At 54.2% G+C, this 16,760-nt stretch overlaps 1 protein-coding gene across 1 annotated transcript; it reads right to left on the bottom strand.

Annotated features, from left to right (window-relative positions):
- Positions 1-3,121: 3,121 nt before the first annotated feature.
- OPRD1 (opioid receptor delta 1) lies at positions 3,122-16,523 on the bottom strand. Its single transcript, XM_062509103.1, has 6 exons — positions 16,448-16,523; positions 13,099-13,166; positions 11,866-11,957; positions 11,017-11,442; positions 4,332-4,681; positions 3,122-3,654 (listed from the first exon to the last, which is right to left on the bottom strand). The coding sequence occupies exons 1-6, from the start codon at positions 16,521-16,523 to the stop codon at positions 3,122-3,124; spliced, it is 1,545 nt and encodes a 514-aa protein (XP_062365087.1).
- Positions 16,524-16,760: the final 237 nt, after the last annotated feature.

A 16,760-nucleotide genomic window follows, 5' to 3' on the forward strand; every position in this document is an offset into this window, starting at 1 on the left:
CAAAGGTGAGTTTTTCGAAGTCCAGGTGAATTTTTAGAACTTGAATTTCGAATCATGGAATGGTCTGGATTGGAAATGACCTTAAAGCCCATACAGATTCCTGCTCTGCCATGGGCAGGGACACCTCCCTCTGTCCCGGGCTGCTCCAGCCCCAGTGTCCAACCTGGCCTTGGGCACTGCCAGGGATCCAGGGGCAGCCACAGCTTCCATGGGCACCCTGTGCCAGGGCCTGCCCACCCTCTCAGGGAAGAATAAATTTAGAGTTAGCTTCATCAGTCCCCAGACCACACCCCTGAACCAGAGCCTGCTCATTTTTGATGCCTGGGACTCGCAAGAGACCTGGAAACTGCTTCCTAGCTCCAATTTTATTTTACTTTATTATTTTAATTTTTAGAAAGAAGGGCTCCTGTACAGAAATGCCACTGTAAGGCAAAACTCCAGAGGGATGGAGCTCTGAAATAATGGCTGAAGTACTTTGTGAGATGCTATGGACCTGGCATGTTCAGCTCCATCACACATGGAGCAGCTGCTGCAGTGGGACATGTGGTGGGAGGCCTTGGGGGTCACTTTAACTTCATACAGCTATAGACAGACATACATATATATATATATTTATAAAAGTACACAAAGAGCATCTCTGAGCATCCTGGCTACAGCATGGCCCTGTCTGGGCAGGCAGGATCTCCCCAAGCTGTGTCCCTGGACTAGGATTTGTCAGCAGTTCCCCAGCACAGACAAGGGGTTGGAGGAGCTGGATTTTAGGTGGGAAGAAGCTGAATCAGCCCCCAGATCCCTCCTGTGATGCTGCCAGAATGGGATGATCGAGGTCCATGTCACCCCATATGCTCTGGTGTGCTGCTTGCCACCCATTTTTCCCAGGAATATTCCATTTTTCTTTAAGCTGGCAAACCTGAAGCTCAGGAAAGCCACTCTCTTTGCTTGTCCCGGTCTCTGAGCTCTTCCCAAGCATGGTGACATTTTAAAAAGTAATGACTTGAAGCATTTAAGCCACTTTAAGGCCATGGCAGTCACATTTTCCAGCAGGCTAGAAAATCTGGCAGATGGAAAAAACAAAGGCCTCCATGAGCCTGTGGTAGCAGGGGCTGAGGAGCCCAGGTGTGGCCAGGCCAGCAGACCAGGACTCCACTCGTGCCTGCAAAGGGATCCTGAAGAGCTGGAGATGTCCAGGTGGATGCAGCACTGAGCAAGAGGCTTTTTCCTGTGGCACACCGACACAGTGCAGGCAGACAGGGAGGATCAATCGCAGTAATTTGAGACCCCAATGGACAGTGCCACCCTGTTGGATTCCTTTGAAAGAGAAACTGGTTTTGACTGCCTTGTGGGCTTTGTCTTCCTAACGAGGAGGGCTGCAATTTCCACAGTTCTGGAGAAAGGCAATGGCTTTTATTAGCCTAAATTGATACAGCTGGAGAAACCAGACACAAGCCAAGCTCTGCATCCAGCCCGGGAGCCCCAGGTGCATCTGTGCCTGCTTCCTCCAGCTGTAACAATTCATTCTCTCAACACTATTACCACTTCCTCTGAGCATCCTCCTCCTGGGGCTGGCTGAGCACCTGGCAATGACAGTGGGAAGTTGGGAGGTGGGTCATGAATGTGGTGAGGGGCTCTAGAGGTGCTTCAGGGAGCAGGAGAACCCATCAATTATCGCTCAGCTATTGGTCAGGAGGTTCCTGGATAGTGGCTCTTGCAGGATGCATTGGGAATTGAAGTTCAGCTATCACTTTGGAGGGATGCTGTTCCATCTAGATGAGAGCTGAAATCCTCAAATCTCTGCCTCTGGTGGGCTGAGGGTCCTTTTTAGGTGCCTGCACAACCTCAGTCCCTGGTTGAGGAATTGCAAAAGAGAGGTGGCATTTTTGAGATCTTCTTAAAAAACAAAAAACCCCATCCTATCCTTTTTGTCTCTGCTATGGAAATCTGGGCAATGCTGTTGTTCATCCTTTTCCTGATGGGCAAGGGAAGGACCTGCACTCCTTGGTGAAGCCTGTTATTCCATCCCAGTTACTTTAGCACTGTAAGAGACAACTCAAATTCCCACAAATTACTCCCTTAATGGGTTTCTTCTTGGGCCTAATGACTACATCAGTTCCCTGTCACCCTGGGAATTTGGTATTGGCACATAGATATGGGGGTCAGCTTCAGATGTGCCCTGCTCCATCCTCTGGCCATATCCATTTTCCCAGCATCACATCCATGTCCAGGGCAACCTTAGCTGCAGTCGGAGGTCTCTAAATAACACAGTAATGACATGAACAGTAGAAGGCTTTCTCTGGGAGCAATCCCAGTTTAAGGGACTCCAGGAGAATTTTTACAATGGATCTGGAGCTTTTTGAAAGCAGTGACATAAGTTTCTCTTGCCAGCTCCGGTTGTCTTTTGGACACAGCTCAGAGGGGGATGGAATGAGGTCCCATGATGTGGCAGAGGAAATGACCTCAAGTCCTTCCAGGGGACGATTAGGGTGGATACTAGGGAACATTTCTTCCTTGAAAGGGCTGTCCAGCCCTGGCACAGCTGCCCAGGGCAGTCGTGGAGTAACTGTCAGTGGAGGGATTTAACCATCACCGTGTGGCTGTGGCACTTGAGGACATGGGCTAGTGATGGAAGAACAGTTGAACTTGATGATCTTGGAGGCTTTTTCCAACCTGAATGATTCTGTGATCCTATGATCACCTTCTGGCACATTTCCCTTCTGCCATGTGAGTGTTTCCCCTCCTGCCGTGGGCTGTGGTGTCATCCTGGCCCGTGCAGGAGGAGAAGCACCTGGACGTCACAGTTCTGGTGGCCTGGGCTCTGCTGATAGCCACATGTTCGAGGGTGACAGCCCCTGCTGGGTGTCGTTGGTTGAGGTGGTGACAGCAGTGGAGCATCTTTGTTCTGGTCCTCTCCCTCCATCATTTGCTGAGTCCCAATTCTCCCATTTTCTTTCCCAGGATGAAAAAAGTTTTTGCAGTCAGTCTGTATGCAAACCCAGCAGTGCTACCAAGCTGCGCCCAGGCCACCATTCTGCTACAGCTCTGTGGTGGTGACCTGGGTGACTTCTGAGCGCAGCTCGTGTCCCGTGTGTCCCCGGCAGCCCCGCTGGGGGCTGCCCACGTCTAGTCATCCCGGCTTGTCGCGGGCCTCAGAAGGTGTGCAGGTGGAGACGTGCTCCCGCGTGCTGCTCCTGGCGCGGGAGAAGCTGCTCTGATCCACGCGGGCTCGGAAAGGCAGGCAGAACTCTCGGAAGCACCTCTTGAAGTTTTCATCCAGGAAAGCATAAAGGACGGGGTTGAGGCTGCTGTTGGTATAGCCCAGAGCGATGCAGAAGTGCAGGCTGGCCACCACGTAGGGGTTCTTCTTGTCTATGTCCACCAGGGTCCAGATGATGACGAAGATGTGGATGGGGGTCCAGCAGATGATGAAGGCTGCCACCACCACCAGCACCATGCGTGTGATGCGCCGCAAGTTGCGATCCTTCTCCTTAGAGCCTGAGAGGAGCCGGACGCTCTTCAGGCGAAGGATCATCAGCCCGTAGCAGATGGTGATGACCAAAATGGGGACCAGGAAGGCAAAGATGAAGACACATATCTTGGTCACGGTGTCCCAGTAGATGGGAGGATCAGGAAACTGGAGAGTGCACAGGACCATACCATCTGTAGGAGAGAGGAGGGTCAAAGACGGAGCTGGAGGAGTGTCTGCTGAGAATATTGAGCCTTCTGCTCAGTCGTGGCCTGTTAAAATCCCAGGGAAATGCATTCCTACCTGCCTGCTCTTGGCAGAGGTTCCCCAGGAGCTCTGTGCCATCAGACCCCTGCCCACAAGACACTGAGGGGATGCAGTGACCCTGGAACCTTTTCCCTGCAGAGCCTCCTGGGCCATTCAAGGCCAATCCTGCCTTCTCCCAGCTCCCAGGGTGAACATCCCCATACCACCCTCCACTGAAATCTGTCGACTTCCTTGAGATGCTCAGAGCTTTCTTAGCAGCCAAGGGCCAGCGTCCCCACACAGGAGCCGCAGATCTTAGTGTGGGCCACTTGGAGACTTTGCAGCATCCCTGGGGGGTTTTTTGTGTCCCGGGAGGTGGGGAGGAGCACTGGTTGGAGCGGAGATGGGGAAACGTGTGGGATTCCCTATGCTTAAGGGGAAGGGAGGACAATTTCTGAGACAGTTTCCAAGATGCAAAATAACACCATGATGCTTTGTCCAGGACAGGGCACATTTATGGTGCCATAGAGAGGTGCCCACCACTGACCACAAATCTGCTACAGGACCAGAGTCCCCTGAGATGGACTGATGGGACAGGAGGGCATGTGTCCTCAGAGATGCTTGCCTTTTGACTTGGTGACCGCCATGACCATGATGGGCACCCCGATGAGGGAGGAGAGCACCCAGATGCAGACATTGATGATCTTGGCTTTGGCCGGCGTACGGAAGTCCAGGGCCTTGACCGGGTGGCACACAGCGATGTAGCGGTCCACGCTCATCATGGTGAGGGTGAAGATGCTGGTGAACATGTTGTAGTAGTCGATGGAGAGCACAGCCTTGCAGAGCAGCTCCCCGAAGGGCCAGGTCTCCATGAGGTACTTGGCGCTCTGGAAGGGCAGGGTGCTGGTGGCCAGGGCGTCAGCCAGCGCCAGGTTGAAGATATAGATGTTAGTGGCTGTCTTCATCTTGGTGTACCTGGGGGTGGCAGAGAAAGGACACGTTACAGGTGGTCAGGGCACTTGATGTGATGAGGAGGGAGCACAGCTTGTCTGCTCATGAGGTGACACCAGCCTTGGTGGGAAATGTGATGTGCCTTTGTGCAGCACCAATGTGCTCAGCAGCTTTCCATGCGCACCGGGGAGCACATTGAGGAAGGACATGGAGCAGCCCAGGGGAGGCCACCAAGGTGAATAGAGGGATGATTTCTAGATCTCCTCTAGATTTCTTCTTCTATAAAGAAAGGCTGAGAGAATTGGGTTTGCTCAGCCTGGGGAAGAGAAGCTTTGGGGCGACTAATTGTGGCCTTCCAGTCCCTGAAGGAGCCCACAAGAAACACAGGGAGACTCTTTACAAGGGCCTGGAGTGACAGGCTATTAGATGGGATATTGGAAAGAAATCCTTCCCTGGGATGGTGAGAGCCTGGCATAGGGTACCCAGAGCAGCTGTGGGTGCCCTGGAAGTGTCCAAGACCAGGCTGGATGGGGCTTGGAACCTGGGATAGTGGAAGGTGTCCCTGCCATGGCAGGGGTGGAACTGGAGGAGCTTTAAGGTTCCTTTTAACCCAAGCCATTCTATGATTCTGTACTTGTGTTCTTGTGTGTTGAAGTCATGAAATCACAGAATCCCAAAATAGTTTGGGTTAGAAGGGATCTTAAAGCTTGTCTCATTCCACTCCTCAGCCATGGGCAGGGAGCCACACACCACATCCTGGTACCTGAGGAGGGGATGACATTCACATGTGCTGAGCTGGGCCATGCAGAGCATGGTTTGGCCCTTGCCACAGTGGTTTTCCTGCACCTGACCAGGGAGATAACACTCATTCCATGCCTGCTTTTATTCAAGGGAATAAGGAACTTTCCAAAGAACCTAATATTCCAAGGAGATTGATTTGCTCCATTTCCCTGAACCAGTTGCACAATGTCCTTTATCCCCTCAACCCTCCTCCACCTGATTTTCCACCCAGTAAATTGTGATTATCCAGGCTGCTTCCCTGTCAAGTTTGCTTGCAGAAATTGGATCGATTAGCCCCGGAAACAGGCCATCTGGAAGCAGCCCAATTAGCCAGCCTGGAGCTCCAGAGCCTTTGGGGAAGCCTGGCTGTATACCCCAGGGCATTTGGGAAGGGCTGTGCCTGCTTCTGGTTCTTGTCACAGCACGGCAAGAGAAACGCCTGGTCCTTCATGTCCAGACATTTCCTGAAGGGATGAGGCAAAGTTATGGCAGATGCCAGAGCAGCAGGGATGTGTGTGTCTGTGTGTCCCAGGAGCATCCAGTCCTGCAAGTGTCAGTCAGAGGGATGTTGAATGATGTGGTGGCGTGGAAATAGATACTGAGGGATCTGCTGGGCGCTCCCAAGGGGCAGCACGTAGGGTGGGAGTGGCTCTGTGGAAGACCCTGCTCTTTGCAGGGCTACACCAGCAGCTCCAACTCCTCCTGTGCTCCCTTCCAGCAAATGCCATTGCTCAGAGAGAGCGTCCTCCCCAGCCCCAAGCTTTTTTAGCTGCACCCTAATTAATTAACTAATGTCAGGGTGAGTTTGCACAAAACCATCTCTGTGCACGGCTAAACCTGCCTGTAGCAGTACTGGAGTAAGGCACAGAGTGGGGAGATGACCCCTTTGTTGCTGGGATGAAAAGATTGTTTTCCTCAGAGTAGTTATAAAATAGATAGAAAGTGACTTTTCACATGTGTGATAGGGGTAAGACAGTTTTAAACTGACAGAAGGCAGGTCTGGATCAGATATGTGAGTGGTGATAACCTGGCACAGGTCGCCCAGAGCAGCTGTGGCTGCCCCATCCAGGGAAGTGTTCCAGGCCAGGTTGGACAGGGCTTGGAGCAGCCTGGGATAGTGGGAGGTGTCCCTGCCCATGGCAGGGGGTGCAATGGGATGGGCTTTAAGGTCCCTTCCAATCTAAAGCATTCTAGGACTCTTGACAACTGGCATAGCTCATTACATGTTGGGGGTACATGGAATAAACTGAGGTGGGGGAATTGACTGGCTCCCATCTCAGGTGGTCCTGCCCTGGCTGGAGCCCAGGACAACAGGCTGGCATTGGAAAGAGGCTCCTGGGATTAATGGTGGCACCCAATCCCTTATCCTTTCTCTACCTCAGCAGGGTTAGGAGAGTGTATTGGTGGGGACAGAGACCCACCAGGTTCCATTGTCAACAGAACTGGGAACTGGAGCTGAAAAACTCATTTCTCTCAGAGAAAATAGAAAACAGCAGCTTAACCCAGCTCTCAGCTCCAAGAGCATTCCTGTCTCCTTCACCACGGCTGCAAATGGCAGCCCATTGCTCAAGGGTGGAAATATTCAAGCTGGGCTTTTTTTTTTTTTAATTTAAATATGGCATTAAAAATGTCTTGTCCTTGAAAAGTCCTTTTCCATTCTCTTTAGTGTTATTTTCCAAGCGCTTTTGCAGAAGAGTTTCCTCCCAGGTTAAATAAAATGCTGAGAATTTGTGGTATTGTCAGGTTTTGCCTCTCCTATGTGAACAGTCAGTTCAGGTAGATTCACATGTCTTTGGTCTGTTTTTCAAGTAAAATGGTAAAAAAAAAATCTGTTATTCATTCCATGGTCTGCCAGATGTGCTTGGCTGTGCTGGACAAGCACTTCCCAACCCCCTGCCAGATGTGCCAGGGGTGGGGGACACGAGGGCCAGAGCTGCCACCCATCCCCAGGCAGGATGGGGCTGGCGAGGGCAAAGCAGTGTCAGGGATGAGTGGGATAATGAAGATGACTGGGATGATGATGGAGATGAGTGGGATGATAATGGGAATGTCTGGGATGATGGGCTGACTGACAATGCACGTGACTGGATTGATGGGGAGAACTGGGATGAGGATGGGGTTGACTGGGATGATGGGAAAGACAGGATGGTGATAGGGATGACTGGGATAGTATGGATGGCAATTTAGCCTCCAGCACTGGGTTTTGGGGCAAGTTTCAGACCCCTCCAGGTTTGGGCTGAGGTTTCAACCTCCTGTACAGGGTGAGGCATGCATCCTTGTGACCCTTCTGAGCTGCAAATGAAACTGCTACTCCTGGAAAGAGGTTTATTGCCCACATTAGAGCAAATCATCCATTGCTGCTGATGGAGCTCCCCAGGCTGCCAAACCCATTGCAATTAAGTGAGTGCTTTGATTGGGAAGTTATGCACTTGAAGGGAACAACTGGGAGGAGAGGATGGGACAAGCACAGGGCAGCTCTGCATTCCAGTCTTGACTCCCAAGTAGGGATGCCCTCTCCAAACCTCTTGGAAAATAAATAAGTGAAAGGAAAGTGAATAATAAGTGAAAGAAAAACTCCTGGAGCTGCTAAAAGTCGCTGCCTGAAGGAGCTTGGCTTGACAAAGCCTGCACCCAGCTGTCCCTGCAGCCTGTGTGGGAGCTGGTGGGGGGCTGATGGGCTTGGTGGGGATGAGGGCACTTGCAGCCCCGAGCTCACAGCTGCAAATTGCTTCCAGGAGTATTTTTAAAAGCATCTGACAATGCAGTGGGCATGGCAGTGCTGGTCAGAGCTGTGGTGGGGAGGGTGCTGGCTGTGCTGGGCTCCCTCCAGGTGTGCAGATAGGTTTGGCTGCTCTGGAGAGGGATTTATTTGGCGTTTGGCTGTGCTTGGCTCATGGTGTGTCCATTCACAGAGCTGTATGTCAGGGTCCTATGTCTGCATCTGCCAGCTCCTGGCAGTCATGAACTTTGTGGCAAACGCTGTGTGGTCCCAGAGGTCCCTGACCCCCAGGATATGCTCCAGCCGTGCTTCCAGACTGCCTGGACACCCTGGCCGGACCCCAAGGGCACTGAGAGGTGGCACTAGGAGAAGAGCACAAGGCAAATAGCCAGAATCTCCCTGGCAGTGAGGTCCAAATCCAAGCTGATCCCATCTCATAGCCCTTTCTTGCACGGACACAAGTCTCCCCTAGTCCTGGCCTAAACCCTGTCAACATGGAGCAACTCTACAAGGACCCCTGGGAAACTCCAGGTGCCGTGGAAGGGGCAAAGGCACGTGTTCCTGCAGCCCCTCCTGTCCCGGGGCCTTGGAGGGTGATATTTCCTCATTTCACAGGAGATACTCCCCACACTTGGAAGTGTCCAAGGCCAGCTTGGACAGGGCTTGGAGCCACCTGGTCTGGTGGAGGACAACCCTGCCTATGGCAGGGTAGTGGAGCAAGATGGTCTGTAAGGTCACTTCCAACCCAAACCACTCTGAGATTCTGTGTTTAGTTCCATCATCAGTTGGAAAATGGGGGCCTAGAAGCTGTGGTGATGGGATCTGTGGCTGCCAGGCATGCTAAAGCCTGGCTAACATGCAATTACTCAGTGAGTAAAATAGGGAGGATGTTTGCACACGAAATCACTCTCTTTAAGATGTCTTCCCTCTCCTCTCAGAGCAGAACCAGCTGGAGGGGGTCTAATAACACTCATCCTTCACCCTGACATCGCTCATGGCATCTGTCTATGCCGCAATTACCTCAATTTGCTTTTTCAGACCAGGGCTCATTTTTAATGCCACTTTGGGTGGATGAAAATATCCCATTAGGGGTCAGGTCAGGTCAGCAAAGTACTCCCCCATCCCAGTCCCCATTGCCCACCCTCTTGGATGGTTAAAAACACACAACAGGGCCCTGTAGAGAGTGAGGAGCAGGGGCAGCAGAGCCTGATACCAGGGCAATGGGCACTCCAGGGTGGCTCATGAACACATTTCAGGACAGTTTCCTTCCCTCTGGTGAGTCATCGCATTTATTTGTGTGCAGGCAGTGTCAGGCTGTGCTCACCTCCTGTAACAATAGCTATGGACTGAAAGATGGGGAAATTAGCGTAGAAATGGTTAAAAAATGTGAATTAGGGGGGGTTGTTTAAATCCAGCCACCAGCTCTGGTTTGGCTTTAGGGTTTTGGCCAAACTGGGGTTACAGCCCCATCTGAGGCAATGGGAATTGGAATTCCCCCCCAAATTCTGGGCCTACCTGAGCAAGCCCCCTGCAGTGCAGAGGGGGTGGCTGTGAAGCCCAGGCACCCAGTGAGAACCTTCTTCTCCCTCCTGCCAGGGGGAGGTGTTGGGGTCTGTGCCCTCACAGAGTGTGACTGCGAGCACATCCCCATCCTTTGCTGCTGGCAGGGCTGCGGAGGAGCTCTGTCAGCCCATGCTGCTGGTGCTGCTCCTGTGCTCTGCAAGACTTGGCTTTATGGTCCCATTTCTCATGTCAACCCGTCTTATCCAGGCAGGACTATCCAGTGTCTCGGACAAAGGGACTGATGAGATTTTGTACCTTAGCACAAGTGCCTGGCTGGATACAGCAGCATCTTGCCTTGCCCCATCTTTAAAGTGGGGCCATCTGGGTCGTGTTACCTGCCCTGGGGTGCGAGACCCCGCAGACCCCGTCTCTACCCAGGGAAAGCCTCACCACAGGTGCCGAGGTCTTGGATGAAGCCAAAGTAGGTCTCTCAGCTGCTGGAGATGGTACCCCACATCGAGGGGACCACAGGACAGCTCAGCTTCTGTGGGAGACGGGGCTGGGCCATGCGGTTTCTGCTCTTTGTTAGTGAGAAACACAAGTCAGGCGGCTGCAGGAGGTGCTGGCACACCTGGAAGGAGCTGGGAATGGGCCGGGTAGGTAATTCCCACGGATGAAACAGGGCGGCAGCAGTGGGACCCCACAAGCCCCTGGCTGAGGGGGATGGGGGGGCTGGACCCGCCCTGCAAGCAGAGCAGCTCCCAGCCCGCAACGTGAGCAGCCCTGCGGCTTCTCTTCCTCACAAAGGACAAGGGGCATCCTCTTGGGGTCGGGCTGCGTGCCCCCATTCCCCCTCAGCCCAAACACAGCCCCCTTGCACTCCCCGAGCTGCTCCGGGCACGCCTGCTGCTTTCAGCCCTCGCACGGCACCTGCACCCCCCCTTGCCCACGTACAGCTTACACACGGGTCCCACCGGCCGGGGCACCCGACCCGCTGCTGCCTGCGCACACCCAGCCCTCCTCCCGCCGCCGGCTCACGCTCGGTGCGCGCCGCCAGCCGCGGACGCTCACTCTTGGTGCGCACTTACTTCTGCTGCCGGCGGGCACACGGCACACGCTCAGCCCTGTGCGCGCTTTCTCTTGGCGCAGACTCCCCTCCCGGTGCTGTCTGAACCCCGGCGCACGCTCACGGCCGGTGCACACCCACTCCCGGTGCGCCCCTCACACCTTCGTGCGCCGCACGGCGCCCCTGGCACCGGGCGGCTCCATCGGTGCTCCGCTCCCGGTGCCCAGCGCCCCTCGCTCCCAGCGCGCACCGCACCCCTCGAGGGCGGCGCCCGGGGTGCCCAGCTCTCACCTGACGATACCGTACATGACCAGCACGTTGCCGAGCAGCCCCACCACGCACACCACGGAGTAGAGCGCGGTGATGACGATGGCGATGAGGATGGATGTGGCGTTCTTGGCCCGCTGCGGGCCCGTGTCGTTGGTCCCGTGTCCGGGCAGGGCGGCCCAGGCCGTGTCGTTGTCCCAGGGGCCGGCGGTGGCCGTGGGCGGCACCGAGGGCAGTTCCACGGGCGCATCCATGGTCACGTCCGCGGGCGGCTCCGTGGCCCGCGGCCCAGGCCGTGGCCCAGCGGGAACCTCCGGGCGCATCCGAGCCCCGCGGGCTCGAGCCCCGCTCCCGCCGCCGCCGCCGCCGCCCGCACTGGCGCGGGCCGGGAACGCTTTATAAACCCGCGTGTCCCCCGAGCCACGTGGGGCTGGGGGCGGCCCTGCCCGCCTGTCTGCACCCCTCCCGCTCCCTGCCAGCTATTCTCCCCTTTGATCCCTACCTCTCCCCCCCGGTCCCCGCCTTCCTCCGCCTCGGTCGCTGTCTGCCTTTCTTCCCTTTCGTCCTTGTCTTCCCTCCACGGTCCCGTTTTCGCCGCATCCCTGTCTGCCTCTCCCCATCCCTGCTTGCCTCGCCCCATGCTTCCGTTCCCCCCGCTCCCAATTCTGTCGCTTTCTCTCCCCATCCCTGCCTGCCTCCCCTCCCGGTTCTTGTCTTCTCGGTCCCTGCCTGACCCCCGCTCTCCCCAGTCCCTGTCTCCTTTCCCAGTTCCTTACCTGCACCCCCTCTGCCCCGTTCCTGCCTCTACCCCCCCTCCCTGCTACCCTGTGTGTCCCCCAGCTCCTCCCGGTCCCTGCCTCCCCCAGTCCTTGCCTGTCGCCCATCCCCGGAGCCGGCGAGGGTCCCCTGACTGGAGGGGGAGTGCGATGGACCCCGGCGCTGCGACTGTTTTGGGTTTTATTTGTCTGTAAGAAAGCAGGGGGACCAAAACCCCCTTGTCCACAAAGCAAAGCCGGGGCATCTCCAGTTCCCCCTTGCTCTCTGCTTTTTCTTTCTCTCCTTCACTCTCCCCACCATGTGTTGTGGGGTTAGGGGGGTGCTGGATGGGTCTGGGGGAACTCAGAAGGTCGGAGAGGATGTTGCAGGGGGATTCAAGAGGGGTATTGTGGGATGAGGGAAGGAGTTGGAGGGGTGTTGGGGGGAGAACGATGAGGGAATGTTGAGGAGGGATTTGGGGAGCAATGCTGGGGGATTTAGGAGGAATGCTTGGAAGGGAATAAGTAGGGGTACTGGGGGCGCTAAAGAGGGTTTCTGGTGAGCTTAGGAGGGGTGCTGCTGCAGGCTAAGAGATGTAGGGAGATGCTGCAGGGTGAAGGTGCAAGTACAGACTCAGTAACAGCACCTGCCTAGCAGAGCTGAGCTTTGTGGGAGGTTGAGGGTCACTCTCCCCTTTCCAAGGATCTTTTCCAGCCTTGGAGCAGGACCACCATCCTCTGGCAGGGCTCCCCCCTTTCAGGGTCTGCAAAGCTGAGAGGCAGGAGCCTTATTTTTCCTGGAACCCCACTGGAGGTGGAGGCTGTGGGTGCGTGTAATTAGGGTGTCCCCATCTCCTGTTTGCTTTGGGGATGGATTAATTCATTGCCCTGTGCCCTGGGACAGCGCTGGCTCAGACAGAGAGGATGATTTGCTGCAATTTTGGGTACATTTGGCTCCAGAGGGACTGAGCAGAGCACACAGGACATGGACGAGAGGCCAGCATCTTGTTCAGCCCTGGAGATGGGGTTTTCAGTCTGCACAGAGCTCTACCAACATCAAACTCCTGCAGCGCTGAAGCATCCAGACATTTCATCAAGAGCCTCATAAAAACGCCCTGGAGGGAATTAATGGCTTTTCATTCATCCCATGGTTCAGATGGCAACCACTCCAGGGCTGCTGAGCAGGGAGGCAGGAACAACGTGCTGTGGATTTCTGTCCTCACAGTGTGAGGTGGTCCTGGCTTTGTCCCACAGGGCTGCTGGGATGGGTAAAGGCAGGAACTGGGACCACAGGGATGGATTTAACATGTGTATCTTGGGTCCGGCACTCTGGATGCATCAGCCTCCTTACCCAGAGGGTGTTCCCATTCCTGCAGTGGTTTTGCAAGCCCAGGCAGGACAGAGAGGGATGTTCTGCACCTGTGTGTGGTCCAGAATACAGGATTTAAACCCCCTTCTGAGTGAAAACAGCCTCCCAGAGCAAGGTGTTGAATATCTGCTGTGCCCAGCTCTGATGCAGCCCTGTTGCTGACCTCTCCCAGTGAGAAAGAAACATCAGGTTGGGGAGTGTAAAATAGCTTTTAGTGTGCCTGAGGAGTCCTCTGGGAGAGAACTCATCCTTCCCTTGGCTCCCAGCATGGCCAGAGCCCCCACACTGACCCTTTTCCAATGGGTTATCTGCAAAGGACTAATCATCCTGGCAGGTTCCAGCAAACACGTCCTCTCAGCTCAGCTCCTGCATTTCTTTGGAGGTTTTTTTTTTTTTTTTTCCTGCTGGAATGTTAAAAATAAACCCAGTGGTCACATAAAACAAATGGAAAATCTTTAAAGGGCTTTGATGCTCATCTGCCTGCTCTCAGCTATTGCTGCTCCAGCTGCCAAGCCTGGCTGCTGCCGTGGACAGAGTTCCCAAAATTGGGGAAACTGAGGCGTGTTTAGCAGGAGAGCATCACCCTAAAGCAATGCATGCAGCCTGGTGGGTCTGACAGGTCCTGACACCCAGCACTGGTGCTGGGACTTCTCTCTGCATCCCGAGTTTGATCAATGCCACTTTATCTTCCCCAGGAGGGTAGGGAGGTCCTGGCACAGGGTGTCCAGAGCAGCTGTGGCTGCCCCTGGATCCCTAGAAGTGTCCAAGGCCAGGCTGGACAGGGCTTGGAGTAACCTGGGATAGTGGAAGGTGTCCCTGCCCATGGCAGGGGATGGGACTGGATGAACCTTAAAATCCTTTCTAGACTGAACCAATCTGTGATTCTGTGATCTTGAATCGAGTCCCGCTCTCCCGTGGGGATTGCTTCTCTTAAGAAGTTCTGTGTGGCAATGCCTTAGCTCTTACTTTCTCCCCAACACCCTTAAAAATAAATAATATATCAAATTGAGGTGGTGAGAGCAATGCTGAGGCTGTTGAGGAGCACAATTCATGTCATTTGCCTGGTGAGTTAAGGTCCATCCGAGGGGATTTACAGCTGGAGCCACTAATGGCAGTGTTTTGATTTACTCAGAGACTGCAAACTTGACAAAGTGTATTTCATGGTAAGAAGGCCCTCTCCTCTGGAATTTATTGGTTTTAATCAAAATGGACATAAAAATAAAATGCAGGAGCCATGAATCTGCTCTGGCCTGAGTCCAGTCAAAATCCATGGCTACTTCTGGAGGTTAATGGAGGAGGAAACAGGGGAGATGAATTCCTTCCTTCCTTCCTTCCTTCCTGCCTTCCTGCCTTCCTGCCTTCCTTCCTTCCCCTTATACAAGTGATGCACCAACCCTTGCAGAGGGATTTACCAGCCTCCTCTCCTCCCGCTGAGCTGCTGCCACCATTCTCCAGGGGCTGATCCCACCCATCCCAACCCAGAAAACCAAGTAGTCAGCATGATGGGGGCACCAGGATGGAGCTCAGCTTGTAGAGAATGGCACCATTGGCATCTGGCTCATTTATAAGGATGAGTTGGGACAGGCACAGAATCACATCTTGGGGAATTGAAGCAGAAAATGTCACTGTTTTCTGTAGATCTGAGGTGTTTGGGGCTTGGGAGAGAGTGGACCAGATGCTCGATGAGCATCAGCCCAACTGCACTGGTAACCACCAAGCTGTGAGTTCAGGCTGCTCCTCCATCTCCCCAGGGCTCATCGCTTCCCCTCCCTCCACTGACAGCTCCAGATAAATCAGCCTTGAAGAGGAAAATGGGCTGATTTGTTTGTTTTGTTTTCCCATGTCAACATATCTGAGTGTTTTCATACCTTGCGGGGCAGCTGCTGCAAAGAACAAAGCCCATCCGTCAGGGGAGTTAAAATTAGATGAGATTCTTCTCTGCCTCACCATTCTGCATGGCTGCATGTGAGGTGGGGGTTTTGCAGCATTATTTCTTCGGTATTGTGTGTGGAGAGGCTTCTCTCAGGGAAGGGTGTCTGCACAACTGAGATGGCCAGAGTCGGAATTGAGTCCAGAGGCTGGATGGAAAATCTCTACTACCCACCTTACAGGCAACAAATCCTCTCCCAGAGGTTGGTGATGTCTCAAGGGTGATGCCACCAGTACCCCTGAGATGTTCCTGGGACCTGAGAGGGGCTATCCATCTGCTGGGCTCAGGCTGGTGCACAGTCTCAGCCTGCCCCAAACCTGCTGCTGCTCCCACCCAAGGCTGGGGGCAGCAGGGCTTCTTACAAATACATCTTCTGGTTCATCCTTTTCCATGAAAAATGCCTCCAAAGCGATGATTATTTCATCGGAGGGGTTAAGGAGCCCTTTTCCTTCAGCCAGGCCCATGTCTGGCCTCGTGGCAGTGACAGGGATAGCGACAGTGAATGGCTCGGGGGTACCAAGCTGTGCTGGCAGTGAAGAAAGGACAGGCATCACACCCCATCCCTGGGGAACTCAATCTCCACAGGAGCCTTTTTCCCTGATTGTTGCTTATTTAGGTATTTTCACCATCCTGCTGCCCCCTCCACGCTGTCTTTGTGTGACAAGGGAGCACTGACTGGGAGCTGGCAGCGTGTCCCTGGATTTTGGGGAGCTGGGAGCCTGAGCTGTGCCCTCAGAGGTGGCAGTGCTGCTTTCATCCCGTGCACCTCGGGAGCTCTGACAACCTGTGAGTCATCTCATAAATGAACCGTGGTGAGAGGGGGGATCCAGGGCAGGATGCTGCTCCCAGACAGAGCCGGACTGGAAAAATAAAACCTTTTGCTGCTGGTGGAACGAATTGGTGTCAATGTGACCTCTGGGCTCCCCCAGGGACTGGGTTTTCCTGCACAGGGAGCACTGCTTTGAGGCTGAGACATGGGGACTCTGTGTCCTGGTGCCTGGGTCTGGCTGTGACATGCTGGAGGACCAAGGGCCCTGTGCACATGGGCAGACACACATGTAGCAGCACCAAGGGACAGGGAGGAGTGCTGGGTCTAGGTTTCCCAAGGCATAAGGTCTGTTTGTCTGTCTCCTGTGAGTCTGACAGGAGATTGGCCAGTGTCTGTTTTTGTACCAACAGGATTTGGCACCCATGCCAAATGTGACTTAAACCCCCTGGGGCACCTTCATCCATCCTGATCATGGAGGAGGCAGGTTTCTTTGTCAGAATATAAATGTTATGTTTTGTGCAGCTTTTTAGCTCTGAGCCACAGTGCAGGGGAGATGCTCCTGCCATGACCTGCAGCCCTGGGTGCCAGTGCTGGATGGGATGGACGTGTGGCTGCTCAGCTCATTGATTCACCTCCCTGGAGGGCTCTGGAGATGCTGGGGAAGAAGCGGATGTTGTCTTTGATGTTGGGAATCCAGGTCAGCTGCATTCGTGCTGCTCTCTAACTGTGCCAAATCACAGAACACAGCTTCAGAGCCTCTTGCTCTGGTCTGGGCTCAGACCTTGGGTCTTCCCTCCCCTTTTTCATGTTCCTGCAGAAGTCCATGGAATGACTTGGTTCGGGTCTGGGAGAGGACAGAAAATGTCCTTTCAGTGGAAACCTGGTAGAAAAGCACAGGAATGTTTGGATCAGGTTTGGTTTGGGGCTGAAGGACTGAGATTTGGA

This window comes from Cinclus cinclus, chromosome 26, assembly GCF_963662255.1.
Source record: "Cinclus cinclus chromosome 26, bCinCin1.1, whole genome shotgun sequence".
NCBI lineage: Eukaryota > Metazoa > Chordata > Aves > Passeriformes > Cinclidae > Cinclus > Cinclus cinclus.

Bases quoted from the DNA above. Each gene is read 5' to 3' on its own strand.
- OPRD1 (XM_062509103.1), bottom strand. From the start codon at position 16,523: ATGCAGCTGACCTGGATTCCCAACATCAAAGACAACATCCGCTTCTTC. The intron at 11,958-13,098 runs GTAAGGAGGCTG...GCTTTCTTACAG, and splicing joins GGAATGGGAACACCCTCTGG to ACAAATAAAACCCAAAACAG. The intron at 4,682-11,016 runs GTGAGAGCTGGG...TGCCACCCCCAG, and splicing joins GTCATGTACGGTATCGTCAG to GTACACCAAGATGAAGACAG.